Consider the following 24,224-nt stretch of genomic DNA (forward strand, 5'->3'; position numbering starts at 1 on the left):
GGGTGCAAGGCTAATTGTCCCAGACTGCATCCAGAGAGGGACAGTCAGGCAATTGCTCAGGAGCACTGAAAGAATCTATCAGAGAATGAATCTCGTGATTCTTGATTGTACGGACCTCCTCTGCTATGTGGGCAGCGTCTACCATTATAGTGGCTTCCCCCTCTGCCTCTGGGGGAAAAAAAAATCTCCCTTTGACAACCAAGATGTAGATGGGCTAGACCTGAAGGCTTCCAAAAACACAGACTCCTCCTGGGTAGGGTTTTGGGGAGACCATCCCCCTTTCTGGGAAAGGATTTCAATAAGGTTTCCAAAACAGACCTCTTCAGGCGGAGATCTTGGAGATCCTTCCCTCTCATCGAAGTGTGCGTCCTCGGTGACAGATTCCTAGGGGGAATTCAAGTGCCTCCTTTTGCACCGTCTCTTACAAAGGACTTCCTCAGTGGGATGCTCTGAGTAGGTATCGGAAGAGATGGAGAGCTCTGAAACAGGAACTGGCTGGAAGCTCTTCTGGGATGGTTGTCCTAAGAGTGGTAGAAGAGGACTCAGGCGCAGGATCCAAAGCAGGGGTGGGGGTGGGACACAGATCTGAGGATGTGAAAGTCAGGGCCCCTTCCTCAAAGGCAGAAGACCTGCAGAAGCTGAAGGCCATCTCTCCGGAACTGAAACTCCAATAGCACACAACCCCAAAGCCCGCAGATCTCCCAATCCGAGGGGGAGTCCGTGCCAAGCTGTCAAACACTAAAGCTCCGAGAGGAAGCGAGGGCTCCAAAAACATAGGAGTTAAAGTCAACTCCTCAGGTCTGATGTCAAGGCTTTGGCTCCAACAGCCATTTTGCTCTGACATGGTCGGAGTCAAAATGATGGGCACTGCTGGATCAGACGTCTTGACTCTCCAGGCCTTTGGATCCAAAGGCTCTGAAACAAGTGGTTGGATCAGAGAAGGATCAACTGGAATAAAGGCAGATGGACAGCTCACAGATCCGGAGGGGGATGGAGCTGGCAAAACCACCATCTGGATTTGATTTCCTCTTCGTTCTATCAACCTCAGTTTCTGACGGACTGCGGGAAGACCTGATGGATGAGGAGGTGGAGGAAGGCTTGGAAGATCTTTTAGGTGAATGCTAGAGCCCAGTAGATCCAAGAGTCAGAGGGACTAGCTCCAGGAGGTCCTAATAGTAATAATCACTGGTGAGACAGTCCCAGCGTAGGACCTGAAATCTTCAGATCCAAGGTCTTCTGAACCTTTTTTGGTGGTTCAGAAACAGGTAGTGGAGAAGCCTTATCCAGAGAACACTTGCAGTGTTCTCGGGATTCTTTTGATTTCTTGGGGGTTTGAGCCCCTGAAGGAGTGCCAAGGAAAGAAGCTGAAGAAGACAGGCCTTTAAGTATTAATTTATTCCTGCTGTCACTTATGACACACTGGTCAAAACAGGACTCCAAATGCTTAGTGCCTAAGCAGTAAATGCAATTCCCTGTAGGCATCAGATTGAAGAATCTTGTGCCCACAGAAAGTGCATTTTTTAAAACCAACCATTTTATCAGCCATGGTAACTCTCTAAAAAAAAAAAGAGAAAAGATAGATACAAAGTGGGAGAGTAGGTAGATAGAGAAGACCAACAAAGAGAAGAGATTTATCTAAGAAACAAAGTATGGTTAGAAAAAAGAAAAACGATTAAATAGAAGACTACATAATGCACAATAAACTCACTAACCCACAAGGAGCTTGAGACAGTCGCAATCCCAGTACGCCTTGGTGAGTGGCAAATGAGATCTGACATAATCTGGGGGAATGAGGCATTGTGGGTAAGGGAGGAGCTCGAGAATCAGATCCTAGGGCTACAGAAAGTGGCCGAGTCGGATCAGAGGTTCGGATCTGAAACCACAGGTTGAGGAAAGTACAGTTGTGTACACTTACCATAAATGCAGATGTTCGAGTGTATTCACTGTTGCAGTCATTACATTTGGGTAATCTGCTGGCAGGTTGCCCTCAGTCGGCCTGAATTCCAAAGTCTTAGGTCCTGCGTCGGTTGCTGTCTCCTCTTCCATGACGTCAGGTCATCAGGGGTATAAAACATGCAGCTGAAGATATTTTCTTTAGTTTTTCTTTCCCCCGATGTCAGGTGCCCCCAAAAAGGTAGCAATATTTTATATATATATATATATATATATATATATATATATATATATATATATATATATAGGTAAATACATGCATCAATATAAACTTTACCTTCATCTACAAGCAAATACACCACATAGGTTGTAGAAGATAGTGAAGGAAAGATGAACTTCAGAATGACAGGGGGAAGGGCGGAAGGGTAACCTGGACTGCAACAGTGAATACACTCGAACATCTACATTTATGGTAAGTGTACACAACTGTATTATGTTCTTCGTGTTTCACTGTTGCAGTCATTACATTTGGGTAGAATCCCAAAGCTATGGTTGGGAGGCTGGAGCTAAACAGCATTAGGTGCGGCTATAAGGCTCTGCAGCATTGCAGTGGCAAAGCCTGCCCTGGACTTAGAGTAGAGAGGCAAATGGTAATGCTTTGTAAAGGTGTGAACAGAACTCCAAGTAGCAGCCTCTAGAATGTCTTTGGTTGGTCTCTGAGAAAGGCTGCTGAAGTAGCTGCAGCTCTGGTGGAATGAGACCTAATGCCCTTGGGCACAGGTTTACCATGGTGTAAGTAGCAGAAATGGATGCAGTGGCTTATCCACTTTGAAAATGTCTGCTTTGAAATAGCCTTTCCTTCTGATCCTGCAGCATATGACAATAGTAATTGCTCAGTTTTTCTTAGAGCTTTGGTCCTGCTAAAGTAGAATCTTAGCTGTCTGTGAACGTCCAAGGAATGCAGAATTCTCTCCCCTTTGTTCTGCGGATTTGGATAAAAAGTTGGCAGATGAATTGTTTGGTTAAGAGCCACACTGGAAACCACCTTAGGCATAAAAGTAGGATTTGTCCTCAGAGACACCCTGTCCGGGTAAAATATGACAAAAGGCTCTACAGCCATGAGGGCCTGTAGCTCTGAAACTCGTCTTGCTGAAGTAATTGCTAGTAGCAGAGCTGTCTTCCATGATAAGAACTTTATATCAGCGGTAGCAGCTGGTTCAAATGGAGGAAGGGTGAGTTTTTCCAACACATAATTGAGGTCCCATGCAGGTAATGGTGGTTTTCTAGGGGGCCTTAAATTTTTGGCTCCTCTAAGATACTGCTTTAGTAAAGGATGAGAAAAGATTCGTGGCTCTGTGTTGTAATGAGCCGAAATGGCAGAGGCATGGATTTTGATTGATGAGAAAGATAGACCTTTGTCAAGCATCGCAGTTAAGTATTGTAATATCTGAGGAATATTTGGTTTTGCTGTATCAGTTCCTTGTGCTCGATTCCAAGCACAGAATCTCTTCCATTTGTCAGCATAAGGTTTTCTAGTACTAGGCCTTCTGGCTTCCAAAATGACATCCATCACAGCTTTACTGAGGGGTGTTGTTTGTATGATTACCTGATTAGCCATGCTGCCAGGTATAGAGTCTGTAGTTGATTGTGCAGGATCTGACTGTTTTGCTGGGACAGTAGTTGTGGTGTTTGAGGCAAGGTCCAAGCTAGGTAATGAGACAAGTTCCTTAGGACTGGGTACCAGTATTGGCGGGGCCAGTCCAGGGCAATTAATATCATCTTTGGCTTCTCTTGTCTGACTTTTAGGAGGACCTTGGGTAGAAGAGGCAGAAGAGGAAAGGCGTAAACTGATAGGTTTTTCCAACTGAAGGATAGGGCGTCCACTTTCCATGCTTGTCTGTGATAAGTCCTTGTGCAGAATCTTTTCAGTTGATAATTTTGAGGAGAGGCAAATAGATCTATGTCTGGGCTCCCCCATTTCTCTGTTGTCATGCTGAAGACTTGTGGATTTAGTTTCCACTCGTGAGGATCCATAAGGTTTCTGCTTAAATCGTCTGCCAGAGTGTTTTGTTTTCCTGGCATGAATTGAGCTTGAAGATGTATTTGGTAAGTCAAAGCTGTGTCCCACAGTGCCATGGCTAATCTGCAAAGGGGGTATGGAGTGTGTGCCCCCTTGCTTGTTTATATACCACATGACGGTGGTGTTGTCCATCTTTTTCAGTAGTTGTCCTGGATGAAGTAAGTCCTTGAAGGCCGTTAGGGCATTTTGAACAGCTAGCATCTCTTTCTGGTTGATATGTAGATGCATTTGTTTTGGTACCCATATGCCCCTGAATGCATCTTCCTGCCATGTGGGCCCCCCAGGCATAATCTGATGCGTCTGTTAAGGTTTGGCTGGCAAGGGGTACAGTGAAGGGCCGTCCCATGTTTTAGTGACAGGCCTTTGCCCACCATAGGAACTCCTGTTGCAGGCAGGGAATGAGAGGAATCATTGTTTCCAGACTGTGTGAATGTTGACTCCATAAACTTTTTAGGTACCACTGAAGTTTCCTCATATGAGGTCTTGCATATGGAATTAGTAGGATGCAGGATGCCATGAAGCCCAGAACCTGCAGAATTTGTCTTGCAGAAGACTGGGTTTTTGTTGCCATCAGTTTGAAGTAAGAAGTCAGTTGCCTTTGTTTGTCTGGCGTAAGGTATACATCTGGGCAGTTGTATTCAAGCTTGCACCCAGGAATGTTATCTTTTGAGAGGGTACCAGTTGTGATTTCTTTTTGGTTATAGTGAACCCTAAGCATGTTAGAAGCCTTTTCACAAACAGCAGGTGTCGAAGAAGAGTGTCCTTGTTTTCTGCTTGAATGAGACAGTCGTCCAAGTAAGGATATATTTGTATACTTGTCTGCAAAATGCAATTACTGGTGCCAGGCACTTTGTAAAGACCCTGGGCGCAGTAGATAAGCCAAAGGGAAGTGCAGAGAATTGGTAATGCATTAAGCCAGCCTTGAATCTGAGGTATCTTCTGCACGACTGTCTTAATGGGACATGCAGGTATGCCTCTTTTAGGTCTAATGTCACCAGCCAAGCATTCTTGCCCAGCATGGGCAGAAGCTGCTGCAAAGTCAGCATTTTGAATTTTGGAATGTCCAGGAATGTGTTCAAAATTGATAAATCCAGTATTGGCCGCCAGGCCTTGTCCTTTCTGGGTACAAAGAACAGTCTTGAGTAAAAACCTTGTCCTTTTTCCTGTTCTGGTACTGGTTGAATGGCCCCCATATCCATGAGGGATGCAACTTGTTTCTGTGCCTCTGCCCATTGATTTTTGGGCAGATCTGGCCAACAGTTTGCCATTGGCAGGGTGTGGAAATGGAATCTGTATCCCTGTGATACTATGTTTAGTACCCATTGTCCTGGGTTAACTGCTAATTTTGAGCAAAAAGTGCTAATTTTCCCCCTAAGGGTGCTGTCAAAAGAAGTGCTTGGGGTAGGCAGAGGGAAGTCATTGGGACTGTTTTCTGTAGGTTTGCCCTTTATCTCCCCCTGATTTGGAGGTAGATGCGCCCCACTGCTATAACCTGTATGAATCTTGCGCCTGGTATCTGGAATCCTTTGGGCATCTGGATTTGTCCCTTTGAGCTCTGTCTGACGCAGGAAAGGACCAATTTTTTGTAGGCCAGTGTCCACTGAATCTTGGTGGCTGCACTTGTAAGAAGTCTTTAATAGTTTGCACAGACTTAGCTTTGTCTTCCATTTTCTTTAAAAACTCCTCTGCCTTAATACCAAACAAAGAATCATGCTGTAAAGGTGCATCTAGCAATTTAGCTTTAACATGATCAGGCAAATTTTGTTCCTTTAACCAAGCATGCCTCCTAATAACAGATCCAGTAACTGCGGCCCTGCAGGAGGCCTCTAAGGAATCAAAACCACATTGAAAAGTATGCTTTCCAACTTGTTCAGCTGCATGCAATAATTCTTGCAATTCTTTATTTTCTGCACATTCTGAAATCAACATAATTTTCTGTTTCAGCAATCCCATAACATGTTGTTGGTACTTAAGCATGTGGATTTGACCATGTAAGGCCCTGACTGCCAAGGTTGCAGATGTATAAACCTTTTTTCCCCATCTGTCTAGTGCCCTTAAAACTCTGTCAGAGGGGGTAGGGTTTTTTGTTGTTGAGGCCTTAACTCCCTTTGGACCCTGTGAAATAGTTTCAGGGTCAGCAGCGGGGTTTCTAAATAAAAATGTATGCGAGTCAAGAACCCTGTAACATCTGTCAGGCTTACTGGGAGCCAGAGGTAAGGAGTCAGGGGTCAAGCTTGACTTCGAAAACACATCATCCACAATGTCTAAAACAGGGGGAATGTCTAAAGGCTTGTACTGAGGGAGAAGGAAATCCCTGAGCCTCTTTTTTGATTCTGAGAAGTCTCTACTCTCCCGGTGAAAATACTCCCTCAAAGAATGCAAGGTTTCTCCAAATGAATAATCCTCAGGAGAATATGCAGATGGAATAGACTCCTCAGCATCAGAATCCTCATAGGGAAGTATAGATAATTCCTGATCAGAAGAGGAATCAGAAGAAATAGAAACCTGATCTGAAGATTCATAATCAGTGTCATGCCTAGGCCTCTTATCTGGGGGGGGATGGGTACCCCTGATCAAGGTAATAAGGTCTTCAGCCATTTTGATCGTCTATTTTTTAGGCATAGAGGCCTGTGCACGTAGCTCAGGAGTCGTTTTTTTAGTTTTAGAAGTTGTCTTTGCCTTTGGTTTTGCAGCTGTCGTCGGTTTGATATATAAATGTTGAGGTCTGAATACACCCTCAGAAGCCGGTGCCTGCTCAATGGCTCCAGACCCATCCGAGGGAGATACATCCGTCGGTCCAATACCTTGAGTATCTTGTGGAAGGCCGGACACCACATGGGTGTCGGTAGAGGCCTGCGACTCGAAGGTAGTGGGTATCAGAGGCTGCAAAAGCGAACCGGTGACTGGTTTAGGAGAAGCTTCGTCGTCGGTTTTGGATCTCAACTGCCTTTCTCTGTCCTTTTCTTTGCATTTTTTATGTACTCCAGTAGTCGGATTGCTATCCGACGACATTTCTGGGTAGATAAATCTGTTTCCAAAATATTTTGATGCAAAAATATACCGACGCTTAATAGTGCGTTGGTTAAATCTAACACAAAACCGACAGCCAGGCTTGTTGTGATCAGGGCCTAGGCAAGGAATACAGTATAAATGGAAATCCTTATGAGGTATTTGCTTCCCACAAGTAATACAATTATTAACTTTTTCTGACATCGGTAAAAAGCAAGAAAAAAGTTTCCCCAATGGGGTACTTAGCTTTAGTAAAGACTTCGGTTCTGAAACTCAAACTCAAATATTTCAGTAGTCGGCCGACCGGCACTTGCTAAATGCTTCTGCTTTGGGCACCGCACGGCAAGAAAGACTGGAGAAAATAGCGTCGGCTGCATGTTTTATACCCCTGATGACCTGACGTCATGGAAGAGGAGACAGCAACCGACGCAGGACCCAAGACTTTGGAATTCAGGCCGACTGAGGGCAACCTGCCAGCAGATTACTCAAATGTAATAACTGCAACAGTGAAACACAAAGAACATCAAATGAAAATGACAACAGATCATGAGATATAAACTGGATAAAAGATGGCAGGGTCTTCATGATCCATGGCAGGAAAAAAAAGAATACGAAGAAAGAGAAAGTTACAGAAGGGTTTCTGTGCACTAAACAGGGATAAAATAACTCTGGGTAAGGGTGACTATATGGGTGGGAGGGGGTGTCTTTAATTTCCAGCATCTCACAAGCTAAGAGGTTTAAAGGTATAAACATCATGTTTAGGATGCAAGAAATAAGAGAACAAATTCTGGTTGGTGAGCCTGTAAAAGCCAGTGCAGCACTAGAAGTATCAGAAGTGTAAATTAGTGCATCATATGTTTTGGATGAAATGGCAGTGTTTGAACACTAGTACTGTATTAACAATTGAAAACAATTTAAGGAAGGTAAATATGTAAACAAACATCAAAGCAAACTGAGAAGCCTAGCTACAATGGAAAGATCTTGGAACCTGCAAAAGAAGGATAAATTAATGTCAGCGAACGACATGAACAATTACATACCAGGGTAGTCTGTCAAGTCTTAAAAATTCCACTTTAAGTATGGATTTTGCATTTTATCTCTACCATCAAGAGTCAAACTGCTAGTTTTTCAAAGCTCACCAACAGTTCCAGTTTCTGAATTAAATACTTGCAGGCATCTCATTCTGATTAGTTTACAAAAAATGAGACTTATCAGTATGATTTACTAAGACAAACAAAACAGGTAGACTGGTATGATGTGCTCTGGGATCTTTCTCCACCCACCTGTGTTAGTTACACTGTATTCTTCACTCTTCTTTCTGGTCTGATAGATGATGCACACCCATACAAAAGAAGTAATCAATATACTGCACACAACTGCAATCACTATGATCCCCACAGCCATGGACCCATCTTTTCCTGGGAACTGCTGAACACAAGCTTGGGATGACATGATTTTGAGGTGGCTATAAGCCCGTTTAGTTCCAAGAGTATTTGACATCTCACAGGTATACTTTCCAGAATCTTCTAACACTGCATTTTGGATAATCAACAGCTGGTTACCACGAGTGTAGTGATGCCGCTCTGTAATCTGGAGGGGTCCATCATCTTTCAGCCAAGTTACACGAGGAGGTGGACTTCCAGTAGCCTTACACTGGAGTGCCACAGTCTCTCCAATAGCAGCTGTATGGTCTTCCAGAGGGTGAACCAAAGATGGGGTCTCTGTGTGGAAAATGAACATATTAGTATTCTTTTATGGAAAAGTACGCTGCTTACTTTTCAGTTAATAAATCACATTTCTGCTTTCCCAGTAGTCATTGGGTCACAAGCATCTAATAATCAAGCAATAATTTAAATATCGAAGACCTGTGTTCTTGGATATGAAGGGAAGGTCAACAGAATCATGACTACAGAACATGGCAAAAAGGAATAATGATTAGTTGTGTAAAACCTTACCATAACGATAGATGTCCTTCTCTTCTCTGTTGCAGTATTCGTTACATGAGGGAAGATGCCTACCACAACAACCTGATGTCAGCCAGTATACAAAAGACTTTTACTGCTTAGAGGTGTGTGGTACATCGCACTTAGTCTGTTATTGGGCGTAGGCCGTAAAAGCGATGTACGCATACTCCATCCTCAGAAATGAGTGACCCAGGAGGAAAGCCAGTCTAAGGAAAGTATGTACGCTAAGTACATCCAAGGAAGGAGAGTGGGATATACTGCAATAGAGAAGAGAAGGATATCTATCGTTATGGTAAGATTTTACACAACTGATCTATGTCCTTTTATTCCTCTGTTGCAGTATTTTTTTTTGCATAAGGGAGAATGCCAAAGCTCATGAGGAAAGGGAAGTGGTTGGAGCAGTGGAGCTCTCCAAGAAACCATGCAGAACAGCCCTGGCAAACCCAGCCTTAGATTTAGAAATGTCCAGTTTGTAATGTTTAGTAAAGGTATGGACTGAGGACCAAGTATCTGGAGTTAGTGTCCAGTCCTTTGAAGAAGGTACCAGAGGAAGCAACAGCCCTCTCAGTGTATGCCTTAACAGCAGAAGGGAGGCCTCTTTCCATGATGCTCACAGCAGAAGGAAATAGCTTTAGAGATCCACCTGGAAATAGTGTGTTTAGAGACGGGAAGTCCTAAAACTGTAGGGTAAAAGGAGACAAAACAACTGGTCGGATTTCCTGATAGTCTGTTTCGTCAAGGTAGAAAGTACAGTTTTGTACCTACCATAAATGTAGATGTTCGAGTGTTCACCCTGCTACAGTCATTACACTAGGGTTATCCTGTCGTCAGGCGGTCCCGCAGTCGGCCGGATTTCCAAAGTCTTGGTCCGACGTCGGTTGCAGTCACCTCATCCCTGACGTCAGTGCGCCAGGGGTACATATATTGCAACAGACGCCATTTTGTTCAGTTTTTCTTGCCCCAGATGTCAGGTGCCCCCAAAAAGGTGATCCAAATCAGTACCAAATGGTGTGAACACTGTGCAAATACAAAATCCCTTCAGCTATAAGCAAATACATCATTAAGGCATAGCAGAGGTTTAGCCAGTAGATCAGAGGGGTTGGAGGGAGGGTAACCTGGACTGCAGCAGGGTGAACACTCGAACATCTACATTTATGGTAGGTACAAAACTGTACTATGTTCATCGTGTTACCCTTTTGCAGTCATTACACTTGGGTTGAGTCCCAAAGCTAAGGTAGGGTGGAGGCATCATAGAGGGTTAGTGGAGGCAATGAGGCCCTGCAGAACTGCAGTGGCGAAGCCTGCCCTGGACTTAGAATAAAGAGGTAAGTGATAGTGTTTGGTGAAAGTGTGCACTGAACTCCAAGTTGCAGCTTCTAAGATTTCCTTGGTAGGAACCCCCCTAAGAAAGGTGGAACTGGTTTCCCATGATGGGTATAGCAGAATCAGATGCAATGGCCTATCCATTTAGAAATGGTTTGCTTGGATATGGCATTTCCTTGAGAGGCTGTAGCATAGGAAACAAAGAGCTGGTCAGTTTTTCTGAAAGCCTTAGTTTTATCCAAGTAGTAACGAAGCTGCCTGTGAATGTCCAAGGAATGCAGGAGTCTCTCACCTTTGTTCTGGGGATTGGGGTAGAAAGTGGGTAGGTGGATGGTGTGATTTAGAGCTACACTGGAAACCACCTTAGGCATGAAGGAAGGATTAGTTTGTAGAGAAACTCTGTCTTGATGAAAAATGAGGAAAGGTTCCACTGCCATAAGTGCCTGCAATTCTGAAACTCTCCTAGCAGAAGTTATTGCCAGGAGCAGGGCAGTCTTCCAAGATAGGAACTGAAGGTCTGCAGAAAAAGCTGATTCAAAAGGGAGGTAGCGTTAGTTTTTCCAGAACAAAGTTGAGGTCCCATGTTGGTGTAGGAGCTCTTCTAGGTGGTCTAATGTTTTTCGCCCCTCTGAGGAACTGCCTTAGGAGAGGATTTGAAAATAAAGGTGGATTCGTGTCGTAGTGAGCTGAAATAGCTGAAGCATGGATTTTAATTGAGGAGAAGGAAAGTCCTTTATGCAACATCTCAGCTAAATACTGCAGAATGTGAGGCATATAAGGCTGAGTTGTGTCTTGGCCTTTAGCTTGGTTCCAAGCAGAAAACCTTTTCCATTTGTCCGAGTAAGCCTTCCTGGTGCTTGGCCTCCTGGCTTCTAGAATAACATCCTGCACTGCTTGTGAAAGAGGGGCTGGTTGGATGCTTAATTGATTTGCCATGCAGCCAGGTTTAAGGTTTTTATCTGGCTGTGTAGAATCTGTTTGTCTTGCTGCGTGAGCAAATGAGGTATTTGAAGCAATATCCATGGGGGGCTGTGAGCCATATTCTTCAATAGCGGGTACCAGTGCTGGCGTGGCCAGTCTGGGGCTATGAGAATCATTCGAGGTTTCTCCTTTTTGACCTTCAAAAGAACCTTTGTGAGAAGAGGTAATGGAGGAAAGGTATATACTGTCAGGTTTTTCCAACTGAAGGAGAGAGCGTCCACTTTCCAAGCTTGATGGTGGAATGTCCTTGTACAAAATTTTTTCAGCTGGTAGTTTTGAGGACTGGCAAACAGGTCTATATTTGGTAGGCCCCATCTTTGAGTTATCATTGTAAATATTTGTGGGTCTAGCTTCCACTCGTGGGGATTTTTGATGTTTCTGCTTAGGTCGTCTGCCAATGTGTTTTTCTGTCCTGGCAGGAATTGAGCTTGTAACTGGACTTGGTAGGCCAGAGCTGTGTTCCATAAGATTATTGCTTGCCTGCAAAGAGGGTAGGAATGTGTGCCCCCTTGTTTGTTTATGTACCACATTACTGTGGTGTTGTCCGTTTTTATTACAAGTTGTCCAGGCTGTAGTAGATCCTTGAAGGCTGTCAGAGCTTTCTGTACAGCTAGCATCTCTTTTTGGTTTATGTGCAGTTTTCTTTGTTCTGCAGTCCATAGGCCTTGAATGCATTGCCCTGCCATGTGTGCCCCCCAGGCATAGTCTGAAGCATCTGTTGTGATTATTTGCCTGGGTGGAGGCAAGGTGAAAGGCTGACCCTTGTTGAGGTGACATGCCTGTGCCCACCATAGAAATTCCTGTTGAAGGCAGGGAATGAGAGATATCACTGTGTCCAAGCTGTGGCTGTGATGAGACCATACGCTTTTTAGGTACCACTGTAATTTCCTCATATGCAGTTTTGCAAATGGTATTATCAGAATGCAAGATGCCATGAAGCCCAAAGCCTGCAGAATTTTTCTTGCAGTTAATTGGGTCTTTGTTGCCATTGTTTTGAAATATTGAGTCAGTTGTAATTGCTTGTCTGGTGTAAGATAAGCCTTCTGGGCCGTTGTGTCCAAGCTGGCACCCAGGAATGTCATTTTTTGTGAGGGTACTAGTTTTGACTTCTTTTCATTTACTGTGTACCCCAGATAATTCAGTAGATGCTTCACAAAAGCCAGATGTTGTAAGAGAATGTCTTTTCTTTCTGCTTGAATGAGGCAGTCGTCCAGGTATGGATATATTTGAATTCCTCTTTGTCTGCAGTATGCAATTACTGGTGCCAGGCATTTTGTGAATACTCTGGGCGCAGTAGATAAGCCAAAGGGCAGTGCAGAGAATTGATAATGGGTTGAACCTGCAATGAAACGGAGGTATCTTCTGCAACTTTGTCTGATAGGGACATGCAGGTATGCCTCCTTGAAGTCCAACGTTACCAGCCATGCTTCCTTGCCCAACATGGGAAGTAGCTGCTGTAGTGTTAGCATCTTGAATTTGGGAACTTGTAAGTAAGTGTTTAGAATTGAAAGGTCCAGAATTGGTCTCCAAGCATTTTCTTTTCTGGGTACTAGGAAGAGTCTTGAGTAAAATCCTTGGCCTTGCTCTTGAGTTGGTACCCTTTGAATGGCTCTCATGGCCATGAGAGCTGTAATTTGTTTTTGAGCCTCTGCCCTTTGATTTTGTGGCAGGTTTGGCATTCCTCTTTTTATTGGCAAGGTGTGAAAGTGGAATCTGTATCCTCGTAAAATTATGTCTAGTACCCATTTGTCCTTTGTGACCATGTGCCAGTTGTCTGCAAACAGTGCTAGCTTTCCCCCCAGGGGGCTGACAAAAGAGCTTTGTTTGGCCACTTGAGGTGCAAGTCATTGAGTTTGCCTTCTGGTGGGTTGAGACCTGACTTCTCCTCCCTTCTGGGTTGGAGTGCCCCATTGGCGAGGTTTATACTGAGCTTGTGGTTGTCCTCTGCCCCTTGGGCGCCTGTATTTACCCTTCTGAGGCCTGTCAGTGGCTGGAATGGACCAATTTTTTGTTGGCCAGTTTCTGCATTGATTTTGCCTTATCTTCCATTTTCTTTAAAACTACTTCTGCTTCAACACCAAAAAGAACATCCTGCTGTAAGGGAACATCTAATAGTTTTGCTTTAACATGATCAGGCAGACTTTGTTCATTTAACAAGGCATGCCTACGTCTAACTGATCCAGTGACAGCTGCTCTGCAGGAGGTCTCTAAAGAATCAAACCCACATTGCAAGGTATGTTTGCCTACCTGCTCGGTGGCGTGCAACAAATCCTGTACTTCTTTCAATTCAGATTGTTGAGGGAGGTTGGTTATCTTTTGTTTTAACTGAGAGATCAGAAATTGCTGATACTTAAGCATATGAAATTGACAGTTTAGAGCTCTCATAGCTAAAGTGGCTGAGGTATAAACCTTTTTCCCCCCATCTGTCTAGTGCTCTTGAATCCCTTTCAGAAGGTACTGGATTTTTAGCCATGGAAGCCTTAGCCCCCTTGGGACCCTGGGAGATGGTCTCTGGGTCAGCTACTGGGCTTTTGTAAAGAAATTTGTGGGAATCAGGTACTCTGTAGTATCTGTCAGGCTTGGCCGGAGCAGGAGGCAGAGAGTCAGGGTTGAAACTGGATTCTAAATAGACATCATCCACAATGTCCAAAACAGGAGGGATGGCTAGAGGTCTGTGTTGGGGGAGTAAAAGAAACTCTCTGAGCCTTTTCTTGGAATCAGAGTAATCCTGACCTTCCCAGTGAAAATGTTCCCTCATAGTGCGTAAAGTTCCCCAAAAGAGTAATGTTCTGGAGGGGAAGCTGAGGGAATAGAGTCCTCAGCATCAGAATCTTCATAAGGAGAGAAGGAATAGTCTTGGCCCTCAGAGGAATCCGAAGAAATAGACAGTTGTTCAGAGGAAGCAGATTCTTCCTCTAGTCTAGGCCTTCTCTAGTCTAAGCCTTTTGTCAGGAGGAGGTTGAGACCCCCTGATAAGAGAAATCAAATCTTCAGCCATCTTGAGCATCTGTTTCTTAGGCATAGGGCCTTGAACAGGAGACTGAAGTGAAGCCTTTTTCGGTTTGGAAGGAGTCTTCGACTTGGAAAACGTTTTGACTGAAAGAGTCGTCGGTCTGAAAATGCCTTCTGAAACCGATGGTGTTTCAGAAGCACTGACGTCCTTGGAAGGTAAATCGTCGGTAGGGCCTGAAGTAAAAGGCTGCGTCGGCCTAGTACATTCCGTCAAAATATCTGTAGCGGTCTCGGTTTCTTGAACTGCGGTAGTCAGAGGCTGCATCGGAGCCTCACTGATAACCGGAGACCGGATCAACGGAGGCCTCGGAATCAGGCTTAGGCCTGGGCTGTCGATCCTTATCCCTGCGCTTTTTGTGCACGCCGGTAGTCGGATGCTCCGACGGCATGTTATAATTAAATTTTCTGCCAAAAAAGTGTCGTGCGAAATCAAATCATCTTTTAATAGTACGTTTATTAAATCTAGCACAAAAACGACAAGAACTGACGTCGTGATCAGGGCCTAGGCAAGGTATGCAATAAGAATGAAAACCCTTATGAGGTATTTGCTTCCCACAAGAAATGCAATTGTTAAGTTTTTCTAACATCGGTCTGAGGCAAGAAAAGTTTCCCCAACGGGGTACTTAGCTTTATAGAAGACTTCTGTCTGAAATTCGAATTCGAAAATCTCAGGAGTCAGCCGACCGGCACTTGCGAACTGCTTCTGCTTCGGGCACCGCGTGGCAAGAAAGACTGAAGAAAATGGCGTCGGTTGCAATATATGTACCCCTGGCGCACTGACGTCAGGGATGAGGCGACTGCAACCGATGTCGGACCAAGACTTTGGAAATCCGGCCGACTGCGGGACCGCCTGACGACAGGATAACCCTAGTGTAATGACTGCAGCAGGGTAACACGATGAACATCCTAAGCTGTTTGTGCACATCCAAAGTGTGCAGAACCCTCTCTGCAGAGTTTTGTGGAGAAGGGAAAAAAGTAGGTAAATGAAAAGACTGGTTGAGGTCAGGGTCAGTTTCTCCAATACAAAGTTAAGATCCTAAGAGGGTGAAATCAGTTTCATGTTAAGGATGCCTTTTAAGAATTGTTTAGCCTCAAATTTAGAGGCTAGGGAGGGAGAAAGAGGCAGACAAGCAGAGACAGCTGATAGGTGCAATTTCGTTGAAGAGTAAGCTAAGCCACCATCCAGCAATTCACACAGGTATGACAGAACCAGTGGACGTCCGCTGTAAGTGGATCCAGGTTAAGAGAGAGAGAGACCAATGTGAAACTGTCTCCCATTTGGACAAATAAGATTTGATAGTACTGGGTTTCCTGGCTTCCTGCAGAACTTTAAGCACGTCCTCTGAAAATAGATATCTGAAAGGAATGAAAACCCTATTACCCACAACATCAGCTGAAGAGTAGTCAAGTGGGGATGGATGAGAGTTCCTTTGTGTTGTGTGAGAAGGTCTACTCTGTGGGGTAACTTGTGGTGATTGTCCTTGGCTAAATGCAGGAGCTGGGGGAACCAAAACTGTCTTGGCCAAAAAGGGGTCACCATCAAGATTTTTGGTTTGTCCTCTTAAATCTTTAGCAGGACTTTTGGAATAAGAGGAAGGGGAGGGAATGCATACAGAAACATCCCCTTCCATGAAAAGCTGAGGATGTCCACCTTCCAGACCAGAGGATGTGGATCTCTGGCATAAATCTGTGGAAGTTGTCTGTTCATGAGGAAGCAAAAAGGTCTATTTGTGGAGTACCCTATTAGCATCCATTCGTGGGATTGTCTCTTGGACCTGTTCAAGGTGTCTGTGACTGCATTCAGGCTGGAAGTGAAATACACAGCCTGAAGGGGGATCTGAAATTTGACTACCAGCTCCCACATTTGCAGGGCTAGTCTGCAAAGGAGATAAGACTTTGCCCCTCACTGATTGTTCCCATACCAGAGAAGTGTCACGTTGTCTGTGAAAATTTTTAGAGGCCCTTGGATGAAGAGAGACTGAAAGGTCTGCACAGCCAGTAGCAGTGCCTTCATTTCTTTTATATTGATGAGTTCCCTTCTTTGAGAGGGGGGGACCAAATCCCTTGTGCTTTTATGGAGCTGAAAGCTGCTCCCCATCCTGTGTCTGGAGCATCTGTGAACATCTCCTGGACAAGTGTTAGAGGTGGAGTGGCAGACTTGGGTTGGTAGCCAACTGTTGAATCCACCAGGTAATCTCCCTCTTCAAGAAACGGAGTAGAGGAACTGTGAACTCTAGTGGATGTGCATGTTGCTGCAATGGTGGATGCCATGAAGCCCAGAGTTCTGAGAAAATTCCTGTCAGTAAAATGAGTTACAGGGATGAGGCTTTGAAAAAAGAAATGAATCCCTGAGCCTTCTGAGTGGGGAGAGAGACCTTCATAAGGTCTGTTTGTATCCTGCATCCCAGAAAAATGTGGTCCTGAGATGGGAAGACATCAGATTTTTGTTAGTTTATCATGAAACCCAGAGTTTGTAGGATGGAAATGTTAGAGCCTTGGTTGTGCTCTAGAGCTCCTGGACTGACTGCTTGAAAAAGAAGGCCGTCCAGGTATGGAAAGACATGAATGTCCTGAAGTCTGCAGTAAGCAATAACTAGGGCTAGACATTTCGTGAATACCCTTCGAGTGGTGAAAAGACCAAAAGGCAAGGCAGAAAACTGAAAGTGCCAATAGGCTACAGTGAATCTTAAAAATGTTCTTTCTGTAACTGAGATGAATGGGAATGTGTACGCAAGCATCCTTGATGTCTATGGAGGCCATACAGGCTTGTGGGATGATCACAGAAAATAGGGTTTGCAAAGTAAGCATTATGAAGGCCAGGCAATTTCAGGAAGGTGTTGAGAAAGGAGAGGTTCAGCATGGGTCTTCAAGTGCCTTCTTTCTTTGGTACCAAGAACATCCTTGAATAGAACCCTTTTCCTCTTTGATCTGATGGAACAGGGTGAATGATGCCTTGATCCAACAGGCCTTGCAGCACCTTTGGAAGATGTGGCAGTTGCTCTCTGGGTGGTTGTGGGATGCTGCTGAAAGGTGGGAGTGAATTCAAGACCATAAAATAACCATTTTTATGATGGAGAGCACCCAAGAATTCTGTGTAATGTTCTCCCAAGCCAGAATGGAAAGAGAAAGGTGAAAGGAAAAGGGAGTAGGTGTTTGGGGTCCAAATAGATGGACACGGTTCTGTCTGGAAAAGGTTGTTTTTGAGGTGGGGTTTGATGGGGAGTCCTAAATTGCTGAAGTCTCTTACCAGACTTTTTAGGCTTAGATGGAGGGGGCTGTGATTGCCTTCTAACAAACACAGGTTTAGAAGGATAATTCCTTTGGAATTTTGGTACAGGGGAAACCAGGATGTGTTTCAGTTCCTGCATCTCCTTACCCTTCTCCTGTAATGTTTTAAACAAGTCCGCACCAGCTAGCCCAAACAGGGCTGAATTGTCCAGAGGAACATCCATAAATTTGGCTTTAATGTCCTTTGGTAAAGGTTGAAGTCTCAACCAGGCAAATCTTCTCAGGACCGAACCTGTGGCAGCTGTCCTAGCTAAAGCCTCCACAGCACTGTAACTACATTTTATTGAATGGCAGGCCACCTGTGAGGATGCCCCAAGCAAAGATGAAGCCAGACTTATTTTCTGAGTCAGGCAAATCTGAAATAATTTTGGAAAGTTTGGGACTAGAGTTCCAAGGCATATTTAGTCATGTGTGTTTGATAACTGACAGCCCTAAATCCAAGGGTAGCCGAAGTGTATAGTTTTTGCCTAACCTCTCCATATGTCTACTATCTTTGTCAGAAGGAAGAAGGGAGGTGGAGGGAAGTAATCTTGAGGGCTTATCAGAAGCCACCTTAATGACAGAAGGGTCAGCAGAAGGGGCTTTGAAAAGAAACTTAGTCTCCAGGCACCTTTGTAGAATCTATCTAGTTTCTTAGGTGCTGGAGGCTGGGAATCAGGAGTTCAACTGGAAGATGCAAATGCATCCAATAATGCAGGTAGGATAGAGGTACGGCTGAGGGACTAGGAGTATCTACCTGAAGTAATATGTAGTATCGTTTTTGTACTTCAAACACCTCACAACTGTCCCATTTGAAATGTTCCCTCAATCTTACCAGAAGTCTCACTGAATGTAATTTCCTTCACTGGGGAATCAGTACCACTGGAATCCTCTTCTGGAGATGCATAATCGAATGGGGAGGAGATCGGAGATGAATAAGCTAGGGACTCGTGCTCTGAAGGTTCTTCCTCTTTGGAAGAAGCATCTTCCCTAACCCTCTTCTGAGAAGAGGTAACCCAGACTGTGGCCAGTACTGAAACCCCTAGGGAAGTCCTAAAGGATGTAAGGGCATTGAAAATGCCCCATGTAAAGTTTTACCAATCCTTTTATGGATCTGTGGGAGGTGACAAATGTTTGTTTTTTTACTTCTTGGCATGCAGATCAGCCATCTGAAAGATCGGAGGACCAGACATAGGCCTAGATTCTATAATGTCAGAATGAACTTCCTCTCTAACCAATATTTGAGATCTCCCCGGGGCCCTCTGTGATCACAAGTCTAGGCTCCCCCACAACATCCGCAAGAGATGTCTGCGGTACTTCCAAGGATATGCCAACATCCTGATCCAAGGCGACCTCCGTTACAGGCTCAGCCTGTGAATCGGACATAGGGGCTGAACATTTCTCCAGACTAACAACTGCCTTGGGAGAGACATCCACCACTGGTGGTTCAGCTGAAGATTCAGACCTAGGCTTCTAGACCTTCTGCTTCACAACCGACTCAACCTCAGGCCCTAAGGGTCCCTCCACAGTGCTTTTAACAAGGAGTTTCAAGCACTGACTCTCCAAATATATATCGAAAGGGAAGATAACCTACTTCTCAATGTTTTAGGCAAAAAAGGCCTGGCAGACAGGGCAAGTTCTGTGGTCGTGGGTAGGCCCAAGGCAAAAAAAGACACTATAGGTGATTGTCTATGCGGAATCTGACATTCACATTGGTATTTGCCTTTCTTGGATGATATTAAACCTAACCACAGCAGTAACAGCAAAGGAAGGATTCCCCAATGGGGCACCTATCTGAAACACTGACACAGCAACCTCTTCAGTGAGCAGACCGTATGTACGGGTGAAGCACTGGACTGTCGACAAACAAGTTCTGAGGATGGTGTGTGCCAACATCACTTTTATGGCCTACATCCGATCAAAAGATCAAAAGTTCAAGACTGAAAATCAAAATATCAAAAATGGAATTTGCTCCTTCTCCACTGTTGTGTGAACTTGGAGTTGGTATATATATAATTAGCAGGGGGTGTGGGTTCTCAGGCTCTGTAATATTAATAACATTTTCCAAACCACTGTGTGATCACTGAGGCCAGTGATCATCACACTTGTATGCATACCACCATCTCTGATACACATTTAGGAGTACTACATAAAGAAAAATTCCATTACTCATATGGGCCTTTGCTCTAGGTTCAATTTAGGTTCTCACTACAGTTTCTACTAGGTTAATTTTCTTCTTTGCAATAGATGTGGGTATCTCCCAATTCAACCATGAAGACTATTGTTAACCACAGAATAGCCCACCATGGCTGGATTTCAACCCCACCTTTACCCACCAATTAATTCTGCTGTTGAGCTGGCTTTAATTCCTCTTTTCTATTCAGATTATCTGCTTCTCACAGCCATCATCCAGTAATCTACTTTCTCCTCTAGTTTCATGGCCGCCATCTTGGTTCACCCTTCCTTCTCCCTATCATCCTATCATCTGCATTTTCCAAAGTGTTTTGTCTCATCCTAAATCCCTTCTACATATACCTAAATGGAGGTATCACCCACCTTGTACCAAGCTCCTATACAATGTACTCATATCTCTTTCATGCCCACAATGTCTATGCCTTATTTTAAAAAGATAAGATAACATGTAACTGATAACTTTTTTTGCCGGTACTTTTGCCTTTGCATATTTCTTCTCAGATCTGCTTTTTCCCTCTATATGTCGTGTTCTCCCTCCCTAATCAGTGTGTTCCTCTGCAGCCTCAGTAGCTACGTCTCCCAATACAATTTGAAGTGCATCTTTTTTTGTAATATATTTCTGTAGGCCAGTTTTGAGACTATCTTTCCTTTCTCAAACTCAGGTGCAGGAAGTCACTAAAATGAACTCTTCAATTATCCATTTACTTCCCTAGACATCGATAAGCACTCCTATTCAGAGCATAAATTACTCAACTCAATGAATCACCTAATTCTATATTTCACTATTTCAGTATTTTTTTACTGCTGTACAGATGTCTTCCCTGTGAATGCTCAACAAATACAACTACAATAAACGTACAACAGAAAAAAGTAATGTAAAAGCCTCTAATGACTCTACCAATAACAATGATGAGTTCCAAACTAGAACTTACAGCCTTCAGAGCCTGAATCCACAGTTTAATGAAAATGAACTACTCAAACTGTAAAGCTAACCTCCCATATACAAAAGTCGGCATAAACATGAATCAGATACCACTACGCCTTTCCATGCCTGGGAAGGATCAGCTCCTTCAGTCATTCACTACATTACGCTACCATCATGCTTTTATTCATAATGGATGGACTGCTACAAACTATGCAGTAGTTTAGTTTTTCTTCATAATCTAAAATTCTGGAAACAATACAGTCTCTTTTCCAATGAGGATGGCCAAGTCAGTAACTAATTCTGGATGTTATCATAAGTAGTTTAAATCAAAATCTCAGTCTTGAGTATGGGTCTGACAGTCTTTGTTAGCCCACTGCAGGTACTCCAATTTCTTCAGTATTTCACAAGAGTACAGATGAAGAGAAACTGGAAGAACCTCTTAGTATAAAAATAAATACTACAGAAGCGTGGTTTCAAACCAATAGCAGAGTCTGGCCAGTTGCACTAATAAATGGAAAATGATGCTGACACTGAAGATGAAGCATGCCTCCTTCAGGCTAAATATAAGGTCTGACAGAAGGTCTAATATGAATGATGAATAACCACAACTGATTTTAAAAGACTACTGTGAATACAGCTGAACCGTTAACCAGCTATCCGAAATGAATACAACAACATCAAAATGGAGCACTTAAAATGCTAAGGTTGTGAGTACTGTGTTTTACTACACCTGTACTCTGTTTGTGTTAAAACAGACAGTGCAACAAAATGTCATTTAAAAGGCTATATTTTACAATGGTTATGAAAATTATTAGTGTAATAGATAATACAATTTCTTTTATTTATTTTGCTTGATTGCCCAACTAGGCAGTGCCCTCTGTTCAGCACTGGCTTGTAGAGAAAAGCTCCATATATAGAAGAGAAGTAAATTACAAGGAAAATGTCAGGATACAACAGTCCATATACAAAGAGGAATAAATCAAGATAGAATAGCAAATACAGAATACATAATGAATATAATAAACTATGTACACACTGTTAATTGGTAAACATTTAAACAGATCATTGCTGCTAGCTGAAAATAAGTTACAAAGGGTAATATGTCAGGATATAACAGCAAAGCACTTAATGCATAATAGCTGCTACATTGTATACACACACACAATAACAAATGTGACAGCTAGCATGCTGCAGTAAAACATGTGTATTATAGTAAAATGCAGCTTACTGTCAGCACCTCTGCTAAACTGTGTTGTATAATTACTTTTCTCTGTTCCTCAATTAGGTGCATGTCTGTCTTTTAATCTTAAAAAACTAATCATGTTAAAATTACTGAACAGGTAATGGAATTGAAAATACTGCCAAGCTAAATAAAAAGGCAGTTGGGACCTCTTGAAAAAACAGTCCAACTAAATTCGGTTTCATTCTGAAGCTCTAATGAATTAACAATCCTATGTCCGGGTCTACTCTAATCAAGATCTGCTCCCTGATCCTATAATTAATCTGGAGCTTTAGTGCATTCCATCAAGCCAGAAGGCAATGTGCTACCACCATTTTTGTACTATAGAGAACTAAAATGTCTAAAGAATTTTCCCACAGGACGAAAGCTGGTAGCTGGAAAACTTGAAAAAGCTGCAGAGTGATGTAATGAACAAGGGTAATCACATCTGCTCCCACCAACCGAAATGTAACACTGCAGACTTCAACCCTGTACCACTGCATCGTTTCAGGCTCTCAAACTATGAAGAAAACTGAACGAAGCTACAGGTGATATTTCTTGCAGTTGTAATATGCAACATTTTTGAGAACATTTGTTTTTATTGTTGGTTTCTAAAGATTCACTCTTCTGAAGTCATTTGCCTCAAAACAGGTCAAGAAGCTACTTATACTGGAAAAGCTGCTTACAAACGCAAAGAACAATCAATCCTCAGCAGTTATCTAAACTTAATTGACAGCTTACAGTATGATACTCTGAAGACTGCATCTCATCAAAAGAAAGACTTTTACAGAAAAGAAAACTCCTTGTAAGATTAACAGTGATGCCCAGCATATCATAACACAACACCAACTAATGACAAGTTTTGCATTCAGTGGAAAAAAAATTTCAAGCAAAACCTTAATTTCATTAGGATTACTTACCCAACACAGTCAGAGATGCGTTGGCAGAAACAGTGCCTGCTGAATTCTGGGCTGTACAGCTGTAAACACCCATATCATCAATTTTTACATTTGTAATAAAGAGAACATCATCATCAGGCATGATATGCATGCGCCGCTCCCGAGCAGCAGGAAAATCAGTTCCTCCATCTTTCTGCCAAGCAATCTGTGGTGCTGGATGCCCTTCAGCAGCACACTCCAACCTGGCTTTACCACCAGTTCGAATGGTGAGATCACTAGGGGTTTTAATGAATGATGGTAACACTAGGAACAAGGTTACAAAAGAAAATCACAATTAATTTTACAAATCTGTTTGTTATTTGTATTTCACAAAAGCTGTTACAACTAAGTTACAAAAAGATACTGCAGTACTTATTTGTCTTTGTTGACTGAGTAAAACCCATTTTCATTGGAGGCTTGGTGAAAAAAGCTCCAAGTTACACATGATGTAGATTTATAATTGCAGGGTAAAAACATTTATACACGAGTTTATTTAGATGATTTTTAATATTTCTCACATGAACAGCATTTTAACACAAAAAAATAAGAAAGAAATTTAACAAACTGGCTGCAGTTAATGCATTTAAAGCACAGTGGCTGCAGGGAAAGAAGTGTTTTTGAATCTAGTAATTTACAGACAGGCAAGTAGAATGCACCTTTAAAACTGATAAGAGATATGAAAGGAGAAGTTCTGGAAAGGAAGATAGACAGAGGAGGAACTATTGTTAGTGACTGGGTGTGAGAGGAGGAGGAGGAAAGTAAAAAGTTTAGGAATTAAGAGCAGTATGAGGAAGAGCGATACGGTACAAAAAGACTGGGAAGCAAAGTGGCCATAAGAGTTGGAGAAAAGTAATCTGAGTAAAGCTAGCCAGGTGATCAGGAAGAACAGAGCCATCTTTAGCATAAGTGCTGTTTAAGCACAATTTTGAAAGTATTAAAGTAATTTGTTTTAACTGTGTGGGGATTTCAGTTCTGACACACAATACAGTCATAAAACAAAAATAAGATAGTTAAGATTTGTGCAGTGATTAGCAAACTATACTGAAGTGCATTTGTCATGAATCAGTCCAGTGAAAAAAGCTGAGTTAATAGCAATGCAAACTGTTAATAATGAATATCATTAATTAGTTAAATATACTCTAAATATATCAGCATATGAACAGTTACAGGCTACAAGGCACAAAATGGAGTATACAAGTATGCATACTTAGGAACTTTTACTCCCTCTCATGCATGATTAATCTTAGGTTTCAGTCACACAGGTAGCAAATTGTCATACCTGCCTCGTCACCGTACATATCCATTTGCCTTAAAAGTATGAAAAAAGTGTGAAGTACTACTACTTTCAAGGCTGCAAGATGCTTGATGTGTGTACATAATCTCATGTGATTCCACTTAATACTAGAATTCTCTATCTATA

General features: G+C 43.0%; 1 protein-coding gene across 1 annotated transcript in view; it reads right to left on the minus strand.

Moving 5' to 3' along the window:
- LRIG1 (leucine rich repeats and immunoglobulin like domains 1) overlaps positions 1-24,224 on the minus strand; it is a gene marked incomplete in the record, with an annotated part of 404,144 nt that overhangs the window by 34,861 nt on the left and 345,059 nt on the right. The window contains 2 exon segments of the mRNA XM_044077960.1: positions 8,266-8,703; positions 22,787-23,068. Coding sequence (XP_043933895.1) covers positions 8,266-8,703; positions 22,787-23,068 — 720 coding nt within the window.

This window comes from Protopterus annectens, chromosome 7.part0 (assembly GCF_019279795.1).
Source record: "Protopterus annectens isolate FY-2018-M chromosome 7.part0, PAN1.0, whole genome shotgun sequence".
NCBI lineage: Eukaryota > Metazoa > Chordata > Ceratodontiformes > Protopteridae > Protopterus > Protopterus annectens.